This window comes from Cetorhinus maximus, chromosome 1 (genome assembly GCF_964194155.1).
Source record: "Cetorhinus maximus chromosome 1, sCetMax3.hap1.1, whole genome shotgun sequence".
NCBI lineage: Eukaryota > Metazoa > Chordata > Chondrichthyes > Lamniformes > Cetorhinidae > Cetorhinus > Cetorhinus maximus.
In genome coordinates, this window is record NC_135879.1 from 10,572,317 (window position 1) to 10,587,158 (window position 14,842).

A 14,842-nucleotide genomic window follows, 5' to 3' on the forward strand; every position below is an offset into this window, starting at 1 on the left:
AAAGCCTGTCCACCATCCACAAGTCACAAGTCAGAAGTGTGATGGAATACTCTCCACTTGCCTGGATGAGTGCAGCTACCACAAAACTCAAAAAGTTTGACACCATCCAGGACAAAGCAGCCCACTTGATTGGCACCCCATCCACAAACATTCACTCCCTCAACCACTGATACACAGTAGCAGCAGTATGTACCATTTACAAGGTGCACTGCAGGAATTCACCAAGGCTCCTTAGACAGCACTTTCCAAACCCACGACTACTACCATCTAGAAGGACAAGGGCGCAGATAGATGGGAACACCACCACCTGGAAGTTCCCCTCCAAGTCACTCACCATCCTGACTTGGAAATATATCGTCGTTCCTTCACTGTCGCTAGGTCAAAATCCAGGAACTCCCTTCCTAACAGCACTGTGGGTGTACCTACACCACATGGACAGCAGTGGTTCAAGAAGGCAGCTCACCACCACCTCCTCAAGAGCAACTAGGGATGGGCAATAAATGCTGTCCTAGCCAGTGAAACCCACATCCTATGAATGAATAAAACATAAATAAAACCCAGGATCCCCTATGTTTTATGAACCACTTTCTTAACATTCCACCTTCAATGATTTGTGCCTGGATGTACAGTTGGGTCAGCACGCTACATCTCACCACTAATCATGAGCCCGTGGAATGAGAAATATGGAATATATTTGTAGCTCCATTTAGGCTTTTATTCTCAGCGAGAAGTTGGTTTTGCCCAGACTTCCATTGTCAAGTGGAAGCAGGTGTCTGGCTGATAGAACAGAAAGAAGATTGTCTTTCCATAACGTGAAGGAGTTGTTTTCCAAAGGTAAGAGTGGATCGCTAAAGAATGAGTAAATTAATTTTTTGTGGATAATGTGAGGAGATAAGAGTCATGGAGAGTGCAGATGCCAAACAAAAAGCAGTGTCCTGTCTACACTGACACTCTGCACCACATAGACACATGACATCCTTACAGAAACAACGTATTGACACCAACACCCATCCTGGACCCTCCACCCCTTCCCATCCCTCTGACCTCACCCCTTCTTCTAATCCCAGCCCCGGCCGTGTATTCTCCACACCCTCTGATCTACCCGTCTCTAATGCTGAATGTTCAGTACTCAGCAAAGGACTCAGTTTCATAGCTTTACACCCTCACCTCAATGAATTTCAGGATCAGCACAATGCTGAACTCTTCTTCTGCCGCCTTCATCTCTGTACTCACTTCTTTGGGCAGGAGTCCTCACCCCATTCAATGGATCATTTCACCCACCTCCAGTATTCTCCCTCCACCTGGACTTCTCCCTCTGGCCTCTTACCTGCTCTTGATTATTTCATTGAGAACTGTCGACGTGACATCAGCCGCCTCAATTTCTCTGCCCACCTCACCCACTCTAACCTGTCGTCTTCTGAACTTGCTGCACTCTGTTTTCTTAGGCTCAACCCTGACTTTGTTATCAAACCTGCCATCGAGGGTGGTGCTGTTGCTGTCTGGCATACTGACCTCTGCCTCATGGAGACTGAGTGCAAACTCTCAGACACTTCTTCCTACCTTCCCCTGGACTATGAGCCCACTACCAAACATCAGGCCACTGTTTCCAGGACTGTCATTGACCCCATCTCCTCTGGAGATCTTCCCTCCAAAGCTTCCAACCTCATAGTCTCCCAAACCCGGACAGCCCACTTCTACCTCCTTCCCAAAATCCACAAACAGGGCTGGCCCGGTAGACCGATCGTGTCAACCTATTCCTGCCCCATGGAACTTATTTCTTCCTATCTTGACTCTGTTCTCTCTCCCCTTGTCCAGTCTCTTCCCACATCTACATCAACCTACATCTGCAATCCCTCTGACGCCTTACGCCATATCAACAATTACCAGTTCCCTGGCCCTAACCACCTCCTCTTCACCATGGATGTCCAAGCCCCCTACACCTCCATCCCCCACCAGGATGGTCTGATGGGTCTCCGCTTCTTCCTTGAACAGAGGCCCAAACAATCTCCATCCACCACCACTCTCCTCCGTCTGGCTGACTGTTTTGGTGCCGCTTCATGCTCTTGTCTGGACCTGGAAAAATTTATCAATTTTGCTTCCAATTTCCACCCCTCTACCACCTTCACATGGTCCATCTTCAACACTTCCTTTCCCTTCCTTAACCTCTCTATCTCCATTTCTGGTGACAGACTGTCCACTAATGTTCATTACAAGCCCAACAACTCCCACAGCTACCTCGACTACTGCTCTTCACACCCTGCTTCCTGTAAGGACTCCATCCCATTCTCACAGTTCCTTTGCCTCCATCGTATCTTTTGTGATGATGCCACTTTCCAAAACAATGCTTCTGACATGTCTTCCTTCTTCCTTAACCAAGGTGTTCCTCCCACTGTGGTTGACATGGTCCTCAACCATGTCCGACCCATCTCCCATGCCTCTGACCTCACACCTTCCTCCCACTCCCTGAACCATGGTAGGGTCCCGCTTGTTCTTACTTTTCATCCCACCAGCCTCCGCATTCAAAGGATCATCCTCTGCCATTTCCGCCAACTCCAGCATGATGCCACCACCAAACACATCCTCCCCTCACCCATCCCCGTCAGCATTCCATAAGGACTGTTCCCTCCAGGGCACCTTGGTCCACTCCTCCATCACCCCCAACACCGCATCCTCTTCCCACAGCACCTTCCCATGCAATCGCAGAAGGTGCAACACCTGCCCCTTTACCTCCTCCCTCCTCACTGTCCAAGGGTCCAAACACTCCTTTCAGGTGAAGCAGCCCTTCACTTGCACCTCCTCCAATTTAGTCTACTGCATTCGCTGCTCCCAATGCGGTTTCCTCTACATTGGGGAAACCAAACGCAGACTGGGTGACCGCTTTGCAGACCACCCCGGTCTGTCTGCAAGCATGACCCAGACCTCCCTGTCGCTTGCCATTTCAACACACCACCCTGCTCTCATGCCCACATGTCCGTCCTTGGCCTGCTGCAATGTTCCAGTGAAGCCCAATGCAAACTGGAGGAACAGCACCTCATCTTCCGATTAGGCACTTTACAGCCTTCTGGACTTAACATTGAGTTCAACAACTTCAGACCATGAACTCTCGACTCTATCCTCACCCCTTTTTTTAACACATTTTTATTTTTATCCACTTATTTTTATTCATTTATCCCCCTTCTGTCCCATTTTCTATCCTTTTTTCCCCACCACCACCCCCTCCCCTGACCCCATCCCCTAAAGGGCCATCAGTTACTTGTTCCATGATGTTCTTTCACACAATGCTACCCTTGTTCTGCTATTATCACATTCTGCTTTCTTACCTGTACCTCACGATCAGCATCATTTTTAGCCCTTAGCACTATCATTAACACTCCCTTTCTCCTCTAGTTCATGACATCTTTGTCAATCTTGCCTTTGTCCCCACCTGTCGCTGATCTACAGCTTCACCTGCTCCAACCCCCCCTTAAAAAGTATTAATTTCATCACACTTCCGCTTCTCTTCAGCTCTGAAGAAGGGTCATGCGGACTCGAAACATGAACTCTGTTGCCCTCTCCACCGAAGCTGCCGGACCTGCTGAGCTTTTTCAACATTTTCTGTTTTTATTTCAATTCTTGTCATTGGCTCGCACTGTTGGTTCAGAGGCGGGGCCAGAAAAGGGGGAAACCTCCCCCCCCTATATAAATAAATATATCGTGTCAGAGAGAGATTCTCAGAGGTAGTTGCTTTGAACTTGTGCTGCAGCAATTGCAGAAAAGGAAGCCTTTTAATCTGTCTGACAGCTATATTTCTGCGGTGAGTTGATTACTCTTTCTCTCTCTCTCTCTCTGGGTTTCCCAGTTGTTTGAAAGGGGAGCCCAGTGCCGACAGAGAGAGGGAAGAGTGGGGCAACATGTTGTGTTGGGGGGACTTGAGCTCGGTGACCGGGCAGAAAGACGCCTCACAGACACGGGAAGTTCTCAAAGGGGAGAGAGTTCAGCATGTGTGCAGCCGGGACGGATTCACTGTGTTTGTGTTGGAAAATGGAAACGTTTATACCAGAGTCCGTGGAAGGTAGAAGCAAACAAAGCCTGGTAAGGAAATCCTGTCTGCAATAGGAAAGAGAATGTTTTAAAATTAAATTATTATATTTAAAATTGGCTGACACGACACCTGATTTAATTTAGACACGTATTCATTTAGGTATTGCTCAGTAAGTAGTGTACTTGATAAGAGATCTTGATAGAGAAAACCTTATCACTTCAAATACGTCAATTCAGTTCAAAAACAAAAATACCTGGAAAAACTCAGCAGGTCTGGAGAGGGACACTGTTAACGTTTCGAGTTCTGTTGAAGGGTCATTCGGACTCGAAACGTTAACTGTGTCCCTCTCCGCAGATGCTGCCAGACCTGCTGAGTTTTTCCAGGGATTTTTGTTTCTGTTTTGGATTTCCAGCATCCGCAGTTTTTTTTTGCTTTTATCTTAATGTCAGTTCAGTTACTGTGCTCTTCTATCGTCTAAAATTCAAGTGAATAAAAGGTTCTTGTGTGACAATTTTGGTAATCCATTCAGATTTGTAGCAGGGATTATATTTAATGTTTAATTTAATTTTCTGTCCCCCCGCATCGCATTCATTTTAAAAGTGGCTATGGTTTGGGTATCGGTTATAATTTGGGTGACGATTATAATGTGGGAGGACAGTATCTGCGTCAAAAACAAAAACACCTAGAAAAACTCAGCAGGTCTGAATGCATCTGCGGAGATGTTTCGTTTTCCTCCTTATCTCCCCTTCCCGGCCCGACCCAATTCTCCTCATATGATTCTGGTCAGTTTCAGTTTCGTTTCTCTGAGTCACAGTGACAACTGCAGCAGCAACACTGAGCTCGGCTCTCAATAGAGACCTTTAGTGCTTTAACCCAGCGCTTGTTAAAGCTAATGTTGCACCATTAGCAGGAACTTGGTGAAATGACTGGCTCCCGCTGCGAGTTTCATAACCTGTCAATTCCCTAAATGGACCGTTTTATCACTAGAGGGGACAAGTTGACCAGAAGAGAGAAATTTTTAAAAATGTAACTTTCACTTGATCAAGATTGTCAAAATGGTGCCTCCTCACTCTGAGCCCCCTCCTCCCTCCATCACCATTTAAATGAGAGCACCTTTATCGCTTTAAATATTGTCCATTCAGTTTCTGTGCTCTTCCATCATCTAAATTCAAGTGAATACAAGCCATGTAATTGTATGCTGTCATGGTGGCATTCATGGTCATGGTAGAATTCTGGTGAAATGACCAATGTAAATAAATTAACAGCAGCAAGCCTCTTTGAATGTAACTTGTTGGTGTAACGTTTGCATAGTAATTTTTCAGATTCACTCTCAGGAGGTGGACACCACTGGCAAGGCTGGCATTTATTGCCCATCCTTAGCTGCCCTGTGAAGATATTCGCGGTTCTTTTATTCACGTTTGATGCGACGGAATGGCTTCCTGGGCCATTTCAGAGGGCAGTTCCACATTGGTGGCGGGGCTACAATCCCATATAGCGGCAGGTTTCCCTCCCTAAAGGGCAATTAGGGACGGGCAATAAGTGCTGGCCTAGCCAGCGATACTCACGTCCCATGAGCGAATTTTTTTTTAAAGTACGTTAGTCAATCAAATGGATTATGGCAAATCAGACAGCTTCATGGTAGCTGTGTTTTTTTTTTAAACTGAATTCAAATTCTCAAGCTCTTTATGGATTTGAACTCTTGTTCTCTAGATTATTAGGGCCAGAGGCACAATTATTGCATTAATCATTACCCTATATATTAATATTCTGCTCTCATCCTGTGCAGGACAGTTTACTCATTTCAAGGAGCAGAAAATCAACTTTGCAGAGAGTGGAACATCCCACATTCTGTTCCTTTCTAAATCAGGAGCTGTTTTTCACAGTGAAGTTAAATCAAAGGAAACTGCAGCTAAAACAAAAGAATTCTCCATCATGAAACCACAGTAAGAGCGACATTACCCCTGGTGGATTTTAAGTTTTAAAAAAGATATTGGTTTTCTATTCTTGTTTAGTTCTGCAATATTATGTTGTAAATTGGGTAGTTGTCCAAATGTTAGAGGCTGGTAAAGTAGTGACAGAATTTGGCCCCGAAGACTGCAAACAGGTACAAGGAAAAAGTTGGCAAAATTTTAAATGTGTCATTCAAATAACAGTGTAGCATTCCATCAGTGCTGCACTGAAGTGCCAGCCTTGGTTATGTGCTGAGCTGTCTGGAGTGAGATTTGAACCTGCAACTGTTGCTCACCGATTGACAAGACTACTATCAGGTGAATCAAGGCTGATTCACTGACTCACTTGGGTGGATTTGACAACTCTTTACCCAGTGATGTATCTCTGATAAACCGGATGGTCCTTCAGGCTTTGTGTTTGCACACCTTCCCATGCAGAGACACAAGGACAACAGAAGTTCTACCAGAGTGCAGTTACATTGTAAAGTCCAATCTTAACAGATTATAATTTTCATTAAAAAAATTAAATCAGAGCCTCTCATGTAATGAAACAGGTCAGATTTCTGAGAAAAATTTAGATATGGTATATTATTACATTTATGTTTTATCCATGTCTAGATTACTTAAGAGTTTGAGTGACAGGAACATAATTCAAGTGGCCTGTGGAAACAATCACTCACTGGCACTGTCCAAAGGTAAAAATTAATCTTAAATATACTTGTTGTAACTTAATCAGAAGCTGAGTAAAATTAAGAAGCTGTAACAGTAGACAGTAGCCCAGTTGTTAACCAGGTATGAGTATAGTACCATATGTAACTTGACTGTCATGGTCATGATTAATACTGGGGTGTTTCTATTTCATGAAATGTTGTATTTACACTAGATGCAGCTAAGGTCAAACCAATCAGGGTGTTTGACATAAAATTCAATACTATTCTTCTGTTTAATGTTAGCTTAATTTACCTTAGCAAGAGACTGAGAAGGGACAAAAATCTTTTCTCGTTTCTCCATAATGCGCTTCATTAGATATTTCTTTTTACCGGATTAGATAGGTCAGCCGTGGCTCGTCTGGTAGCATTCTTGCCCGTCTGTTGGAAAGTTGTGGGTTAATGTCTCAATATAGGATTTGAGCGCAAAAATCTAGGCTGACAAATTTGTGTACGACTGAAAAAATGCTGCATTGTCAGAGTTACAGTTGTTCGGGTGAGATGTTAAATCAAGTCAAAAACAGAATTACCTGGAAAAACTCAGCAGGTCTGGCAGCATTGGCAGAGAAGAAAAGAGTTGACGTTTCGAGTCCTCATGACCCTTCAACAGAACTCACCCATGAGTGGATGTAAGGGATCCCTTGGCACGATTTTGAAGAAGAATAGATGAGTTATCCCTGGCCAGTGTTTAACCATCAACCAATATCACCAAAAAAATTGTCACATTGCTATGTGAGAGTTTGCTGTGTTCAAATTGGCTACTGCTACAATACAACAGTGACTACACTTCACATCCTGTGGTAGTGCATGGTGCTTTATAAATGCAATTTTTTTTGAGTACATTACACAAGGCTTCAACTTGAGAATCGATTTTTCTTTCCATTCTTGGAATGTGGGCATCGCTGTCAATTCTAGCATTTAATACCTATCCTTAGTTGCCCTGATCTAGTGGTTTGAAGAACTGAGTGGCTAGTTAGCAGTTAATAGACAACTTTTCATTTCCTGATTATTTTAAATTCAATTCAAATCCTCAAGTTGCCATGTTGGCCTTTGAGATGCTGGTAGGAAAATTAACCTATATGCTGGGGCCCAGCTATGACGCAGTTCACAGGGTCCATATTTTGAGACCATGTTATAGGTGAGCCCTCAGTATTTTATAGCTGGTGCCCATTGCTCAGGCTTGATCCTGTGTGCCAGGGCCAATATCACATATTCCTACTGTTTCCAGCCCTCATGCTCCAAAATAAATGAATAAAGCAGGTGCTATGTAAAACCAACCAAATAATTAAATGGCTGCTTTTAAGTTTTCTTTTTAATAAAGGGTGGCTGTCATCAAAGCGTGGGGAGGCTTGTGGCAGCATTTACAGAATGAAAATTTTGACATCCAGGAGAGACTCGCGTTATACTGAGTTCCATGCTATAGTGGGGCTGCAGCCAACATTACTTAGAACAAGGTAGTCAAAAGCACTGTTCATCAGTCTGTCTGCTGTGTTGTGCCCAAGGGCAGGTCCTAACGCAAGTCTCACACGCACAATTCTTGAGCCACATACCAGAGAAGAGTAGCTGAAGTGGTTTCCCGCTGCACTTCCTTATAGTTTTTATCTTCAGAGCATCATCTTGTACATTGCAGCCGAGGTTAAAGAGCCCTATCTACTCTTCACTGTCCGTGGGAGCCACCCACAAACGCTAGACACTATGGTATCCCCACTGGGCATCAACCCAATATTCAGAACTGGTACTCTGGAGTAGGGCCCAAACTCAACCCTTCTGACTCAGATGTGAGAATACTATCACTCACCAATGGTCAATATATCTGAATACGAGTAGCCCACAGGATGTCAATCCCATATTTAGAGGCCATATTCTAGTGTCCATTTACCAGGACTGTCAGGAGTGGAGCTGAAACCCTTCACCTTCTGACTCGGAGGTCTAATACTTCAGCTTCAACTCAGCAGAGAGAGCGAGTTCCAATTGATTTTAAAAAGTGTATTTTGAATCTCTATTCTAGCTTGCTTTCAGATTAATGATAAATAGGAGAAATATTTTACAGATTGACCAAAGACCAGTAGGAAATTTAAAAACAAATTGAAAAACTAATTAAATAAAATAGAGATGCAGAGCCAGGCGATGTGTTGTAGCTGCATGATGTGGGAGCTGGTGGGCCTCATTGTGGTTCCTAGTGACTACATCTGTAGCAAATGTTGGTTGCTTGAGGAACTCCAGCTCAGAGGTGATGAGCTGGAGTCTGAGCTTCGGACACTGCGACACATCAGAGAGGGGGAGAGTTACCTGGATGCTGTGTTTCAGGAGACAGTCACACCCCTTAGATTAACTACCTTAAATTCGGCCAGTGGTCAGGGACAGGAGGGTGTGACTATGAGTGAAGCAGGTAGAGGGATCCAGGAAGTAGCACTGCAGGAGCCTCAGCCCTTGCCCTTACTCAACAGGTTCGAGATTCTTGCTCCCTGTGTGGACGAGAGTGGGGACTGCAGGGAGGATGAGCAAACTGACCATAGCACCGTGGAGGGAGAAAAGAGAAATATAGTTGCAATTGGGGATGGTATAGTTAGGGGAATATATACTGTTCTCTGTAGCCAGGATCGAGAGTCCCGAAGGCTGTGTTGCCTACTTGGTGCCAGGGTTAAGGATATCTCATCTGGGCTGCAGAGGAATTTGGAGTGGGAGGGGTGAGATCCAGTTGTCGTGGCCCACATAGGTACTAACGATATAGGTAGAATGAAGAAAGAGGTTCTGCTGAGGGAATACAAGCAGCTGGGGGCTAAATTAAAAAGCAGAACCAAAAAGGTAATAATCTCCAGATTACTACCTAAGCCATGAGCTAATTGGCACAGGGTCAATAAGATTAAAGAGGTAAATGTGTGGCTCAAAGATTGGTGTGTGAGAAATGGGTTCAAATTCATGGGACATTGGCACCAGTACTGGGGAAAGAGGGAGCTATTCCGTTTGGACGGGCTCCACTTGAATCATGCTGGGACCAGTGTCCTGGAGAATCGCATAACTAGGGTTGTAGATGGGGCTTTAAACTAATAGTGGGGGGGAGGGTTCAGTTGCATGGAAATATAAAAAAAAATCAAAGTTTAAGGAGAGGGTAAGAGTGCAGGTTAGTGACGAGGCTGATTGTTACCAAAAAGTGAAAGGAAGGGACAGTGTGTGTGAACGGTATATTGGCACCAAAGAATCAGATAAGAGTAGGGAAAATTGACAATAGGGCAAACTTAAAGGCTTTGTATCTGAATGCGCGTAGCATTCGGAATAAAACTAATGAGTTAACAATGCAAATAGAGATAAATAGGCATGATTTGGTGGTGATTACTGAGATGTGGTTACAGGGAGAACAAGTTTGGGAGTTGAATATCCAAGGGTACTCAGTGTTTCGGAAGGATAGACAGGAAGGAAAAGGAAGTGGTGTTGCTTTGTTAGTAAAGGAAAAGATCAGTGTTATAGTGAGGAATGATATAGGCACTGGAGAGCAAGACGTAGAGTCAGTCTGGGTAGAAATAAGAAATAGCAAGGGAAAGAAGTCCCTGGTGGGAGTAATCTATAGGTCCCCAAACAGTAGTTCAGCAGTAGGGCACAGTATAAACCAGGAAATACGGGAGCATGTAAGAAAGGCACAGCAATAATCATGAGTAATTTTAATATGCATATACACTGGACAAATCAAATTGGCAAGGGTAGCCTTGAGGGAGAGTTCATAGAGTGTATTAGAGATTGTTTCTTGGAGCAATATGTTGTGGAACCAACCAGGGAGCAGGCTATTCTGGGTTTGGTTTTGTGTAATGAGATGGGATTAATTAATGATCTCATAGTAAAGGATCCTCTAGGGAAGAGTGACCATAGCATGCTAGAATTTCAAGTTCAGTTTGAGAGCAAGAAACTTGAGTCCCACACTAGTGTTCTGGGGTTAAACAAAGGTAATTACATAGGCATGAGGGCAGATTTGGCCCTAGTGAACTGGGCAGGAAGACTACAAGGTAGGACAGTTGATGAACAGTGGCAGATATTTAAGGAGATATTCAATTCCTCCCAAGTAAAATATATTCCAATGAGGAAGAAAGATGGTAAGGGGGGAAAAAGCATCCATGGCTAAGCAAGGAAGTAAAAGATAACATAAAGGCAAAAAACTAAGGCATACTAAATTGCCAAGGTCAGTGGCAGGCTGGAAGATTGGGAAACCTTTAAAGATCAACAAAGGGCTACTAAAAAAATAAAAAGAGCAAAGGTAAATTATGAAAGAAAACTAATGCAAAACGTAAAAACTGATAGCAAAAGCTTCTACAAGTATATAAAAGGAAAGAGAGTAGCTAAAGTGAATGTTGCTCCCTTGGAGGATGAGACTGAGGAGTTAATAGTGGGGAACGCAGAAATGGCAGAGATGCTTAATCAATATTTTGCCTCAGTTTTCACGGTGGAGGACACTAGTACCACCCCAATAGTAACAGGTAGTGCAGATGGCATAGAGATGGAGGAACTTAGAACAATCACCATCACTGGAGAAAAAGTACTGAGCAAACTATTGGGATTAAAGGGTGACAAGTCCCCAGGACCTGATAGCCTACATCCCAGGGTCTTAAAGGAAGTGGCAGCAGAGATAGTGAATGCATTGGCTATAATATTCCAAAATTCCCCTGATTCTGGAAAGGTTCCAGTGGATTGGAAAAATGCTAATATAACGCCCTTAATCAAAAAGTTAGGGAGGCAGAAAGCAGGAAACTATAGACCAGTTAGTTTAACGTCTGTCGTTGGGAAATTGTTGGAATCCATTATTAAGGAAGTAGTAATGGGACATTTAGAAATTCAAAATGCAATCCATTAGAGTCAGCATGGTTTTATGAAGAGTAAAACATGTTTGACTAATTTGCTAGAATTCTTTGGAGATGTGACAAGCAAAGTGGATAATGGGGATCCTGTAGATGTCTGAACTTCAATAAGGCCTTTGATAAGGTGCTGCACTAAAGATAAGGTCACACGAAGTTAGGGGTAATATATTAGCTTGGATAGAGGATTGGCTAACCAACAGAAAGCAGAGAGTCGGGATAAATGGGTCTTTTTCTGGATGGCAAGCTGTAACTAGTGGGGTGCCACAGGGTTCGGTCCTTGGGCCCCAACTATTTACAATCTATATTAATGACTTGGATTCAGGGATAGAAGGTACTATAGCTAAATTTGCATATGGCACCAAAATTGGTGGGAAAGTAAGTTGCATTGAAGAAATAAGAAATTTACAAATGGATATGGACAAGTTAGGTGAATGGGCCAAAATTTGGCAGATGGAATTTAACGTGGATAAGTGTGAGGTTATCCATTTTGGTCGGAAGAATAAAAAGGTGATGTATGATTTAAATGGAGAGGAACTTCAGAATGCTTCAGCGCAGAGGGATCTGGGTGTCCTCGTGCATGAATCACTGAAAGCTAGTATGCAGGCAATAAGGAAGGCAAATGGAATTTTTGCATTTATTGCTAAAGGAATAGAGTATAAAAATAGGGAAGTGTTGTTGCGACTGTACAAAGCATTAGTGAGACCACACGTGGAGTACTATGCACAGTTTTGGTCCCCTTACTTGAGGAAGGATCTAGTTGCATTGGAGCTGGTTCAGAGGAGGTTCACTAGATTGATTCCAGAGATGCGGGGCTTGCCTTATGAGGAGAGATTGAACAGTTTAGGCCTATACTCGCTAGAGTTTAAAAGGATGAGAGGAGATCTATTTGAGGTATATAAGATGCTAAAGGGGATAGACAAAGTAGACGTGGAGTGGGTATTTCCCCTTGTGGGGCATTCTAGAATGAGAGGCCATAGTTTTAGGCTAAGGGGCGGTAGATTTAAATCAGGGATGAGGAGGAATTATTTTTCTCAAAGAGTCGTGAATCTGTGGAATTCACTACCTCAGAGTGCAGTGGATGCCGGGACACTGAATAAATTTAAGGAGGATATAGACAGATTTTTAATTAGTAACGGGTTGAAAGGTTAAGGGGAGAGGGCGGGAAATTGGAGTTGAGGCCGAAATGAGATCAGCCATGATCATATTGAATGGCGGGGCAGGCTCGAGGGGCTGAATTGCCCACTCCTGCTCCTAGTTCTTATGTTCTTATGTTCAATGGCAGTATAATACTACTGAGTGGAACAGTGTATATTCAGATTTTTGGATTGCAGGAGAAGTAGTTTGTTGACTCTTTATAACTAAATGTTTAAAGCTCTGAAAATTATTCATATTCAGTACTTTATGGAAATTGGACTAAGGGAGAAACCAGTTTTCCTTTTTCGCAGTTTTCTTCTAAGGGTTAAACATAATCATTTCAAACTTAGAATACACTTACTAGAACCCAAAGGTATTTTTTTTCCCATTTGTCTTCTGTTGAAAGGTGGCAAACTCTTTGCCTGGGGACAGAACACTTATGGCCAGCTCGGCCTTGGTACGAAAGGTGGCTCCCAACACAGCCCTCAGTGTGTGACATCTCTCACTGAGATGCCAGTGGCTCAGATCACTGCAGGAGGAGAACACAGCTTCGCCCTGTCTCTCTCGGGGGCCGTGTTCGGCTGGGGGAGAAACAATCACGGGCAGCTGGGGCTCAAGGACACAGAAGGTAAGAACGTTTACAACAATATTGTCCCTCCCTTTCCTTTCTGTTGTTTCCATTCCCAAACAAAGCTTTGCTTCCTGTCCAAAATGAGAGAATCATTTAACGATGGCTCAGATTTGCAGTTAGTGGTGTTATATCTCCAATAGCCAGGTGAAGGATAGAACCAAAGCCAAATCATTACGCACTTAAAAAGTTTTTATTTACAGAGATACATATTAAAAACTTGCACATAAAATCCCAAACGCACACAGTTTCAGTCTGTTCCTATATGTAGGAGCAGAACTGAATCCCCAGTTAATGCCCACTGCCTGAATGCAATTAAACACTCAATTAATAGACAATTAAAAAGCAGTAAAGTGTTGGCCCACCACTGACCATGAAGAAAGCTGGCAAGAAATAGCAGTGGGTTTTCTTGTTCATTTATAAAATTGTGCAGAAAGCAAAATATCGATTTAGATTATGCTAGATGATAAAATATCACAAACTTAAAACAGTACTTGTTAATTATTTTAAAAGTCTATAGAATTTGGCATGGAAATGAGAAATTTGGCATTCCACAAATATAGAATAAGTTTTCAGGACCAGAGAAGTTGTTCAGCAATAATCCTGGCTTTGTATGCTGCTAAAAATCTATTTAAACCTCACTCAGCAAGATGTAACTTTTCCCAGGGTTTTTTTACAATGATACTAATAGCATAAGAAGTGGAAGTTCACATCAAAGCAGTGCTTTCTAATTGATTTCCATCTGCAAGTTCTTAAACAGTGCATCCTGGCAAGGAGCATGGAATTACTGACAGCAGCATTTCGGACCTGCCCATTGTGACAGCAAATGTGATTCAATGTGCTGAAACATCACTCCCCAGCACGGAGTGTCCTTGAGGTTCAAGGTTACTTATTGGGTTAATAGTGGGATTTGCAGCAAAGCACCAGCATCAGTACATTCATCAGCTGTAGGGTGACCAGGTTTCAATCTTCAGACTGGAGTTCTCTGTAGAAGTATCGAATCTGAGTTCAGCAGCTGGCTATAACATTGCAAAAGAGATCCTTAAATCATATATACTAATGCACTGTTCTGTTTTGGGGAAGCCAAATGTAGACTGGTCGATTCTTTCACTCAACATATCGATTACATCTGCACGTATGATACATGAGTTGTCACTGTCACTCCTCCGACCATTCTCACTCTTGAGTGCTCATCTTAGGCATCCAACATCAGGCTCCATGCAAGTCTAACGCAAACTTCAGAAAATGTTCATTTTCTGTTGGCTGTTCTGAGCCTTTGCTCCGAAGGTTAACTGCAAAAGTGTGAGCTCTGTTACCTCCCCAACCTCTATACCATCCCTGGACACGGGCAGCCGGTATGAGTGTTCACAGAATTTCGGGACAGAAGTTTACAGCAATATCAAGCGCATTCTGTGCAGTATAACAGTGAGAATCGTTTTATGCAGACTCATTTATTAATTTTTGCTTGGAACCTTCATAGTTAATCTACTCTGATAACTTCTCTTCAAAATACCTTACAGTGTGTTATTACTTTGGAAATAGGAGGAAATACACGAGTTAAT

General features: G+C 43.2%; 1 protein-coding gene across 1 annotated transcript in view; it reads left to right on the top strand.

The window, feature by feature from the left end:
* The first annotated feature begins 3,834 nt into the window (after positions 1 to 3,834).
* The window catches only part of LOC144668242 (putative E3 ubiquitin-protein ligase HERC3), a 61,800-nt gene continuing 50,792 nt past the window's right edge, over positions 3,835 to 14,842 (top strand). The window contains exons 1-4 of the mRNA XM_078530064.1: positions 3,835 to 4,071; positions 5,808 to 5,964; positions 6,589 to 6,665; positions 13,059 to 13,280. Coding sequence (XP_078386190.1) covers positions 5,954 to 5,964; positions 6,589 to 6,665; positions 13,059 to 13,280 — 310 coding nt within the window. The 5' untranslated portion in view covers positions 3,835 to 4,071; positions 5,808 to 5,953. The remainder of the gene's footprint in view (positions 4,072 to 5,807; positions 5,965 to 6,588; positions 6,666 to 13,058; positions 13,281 to 14,842) is intronic.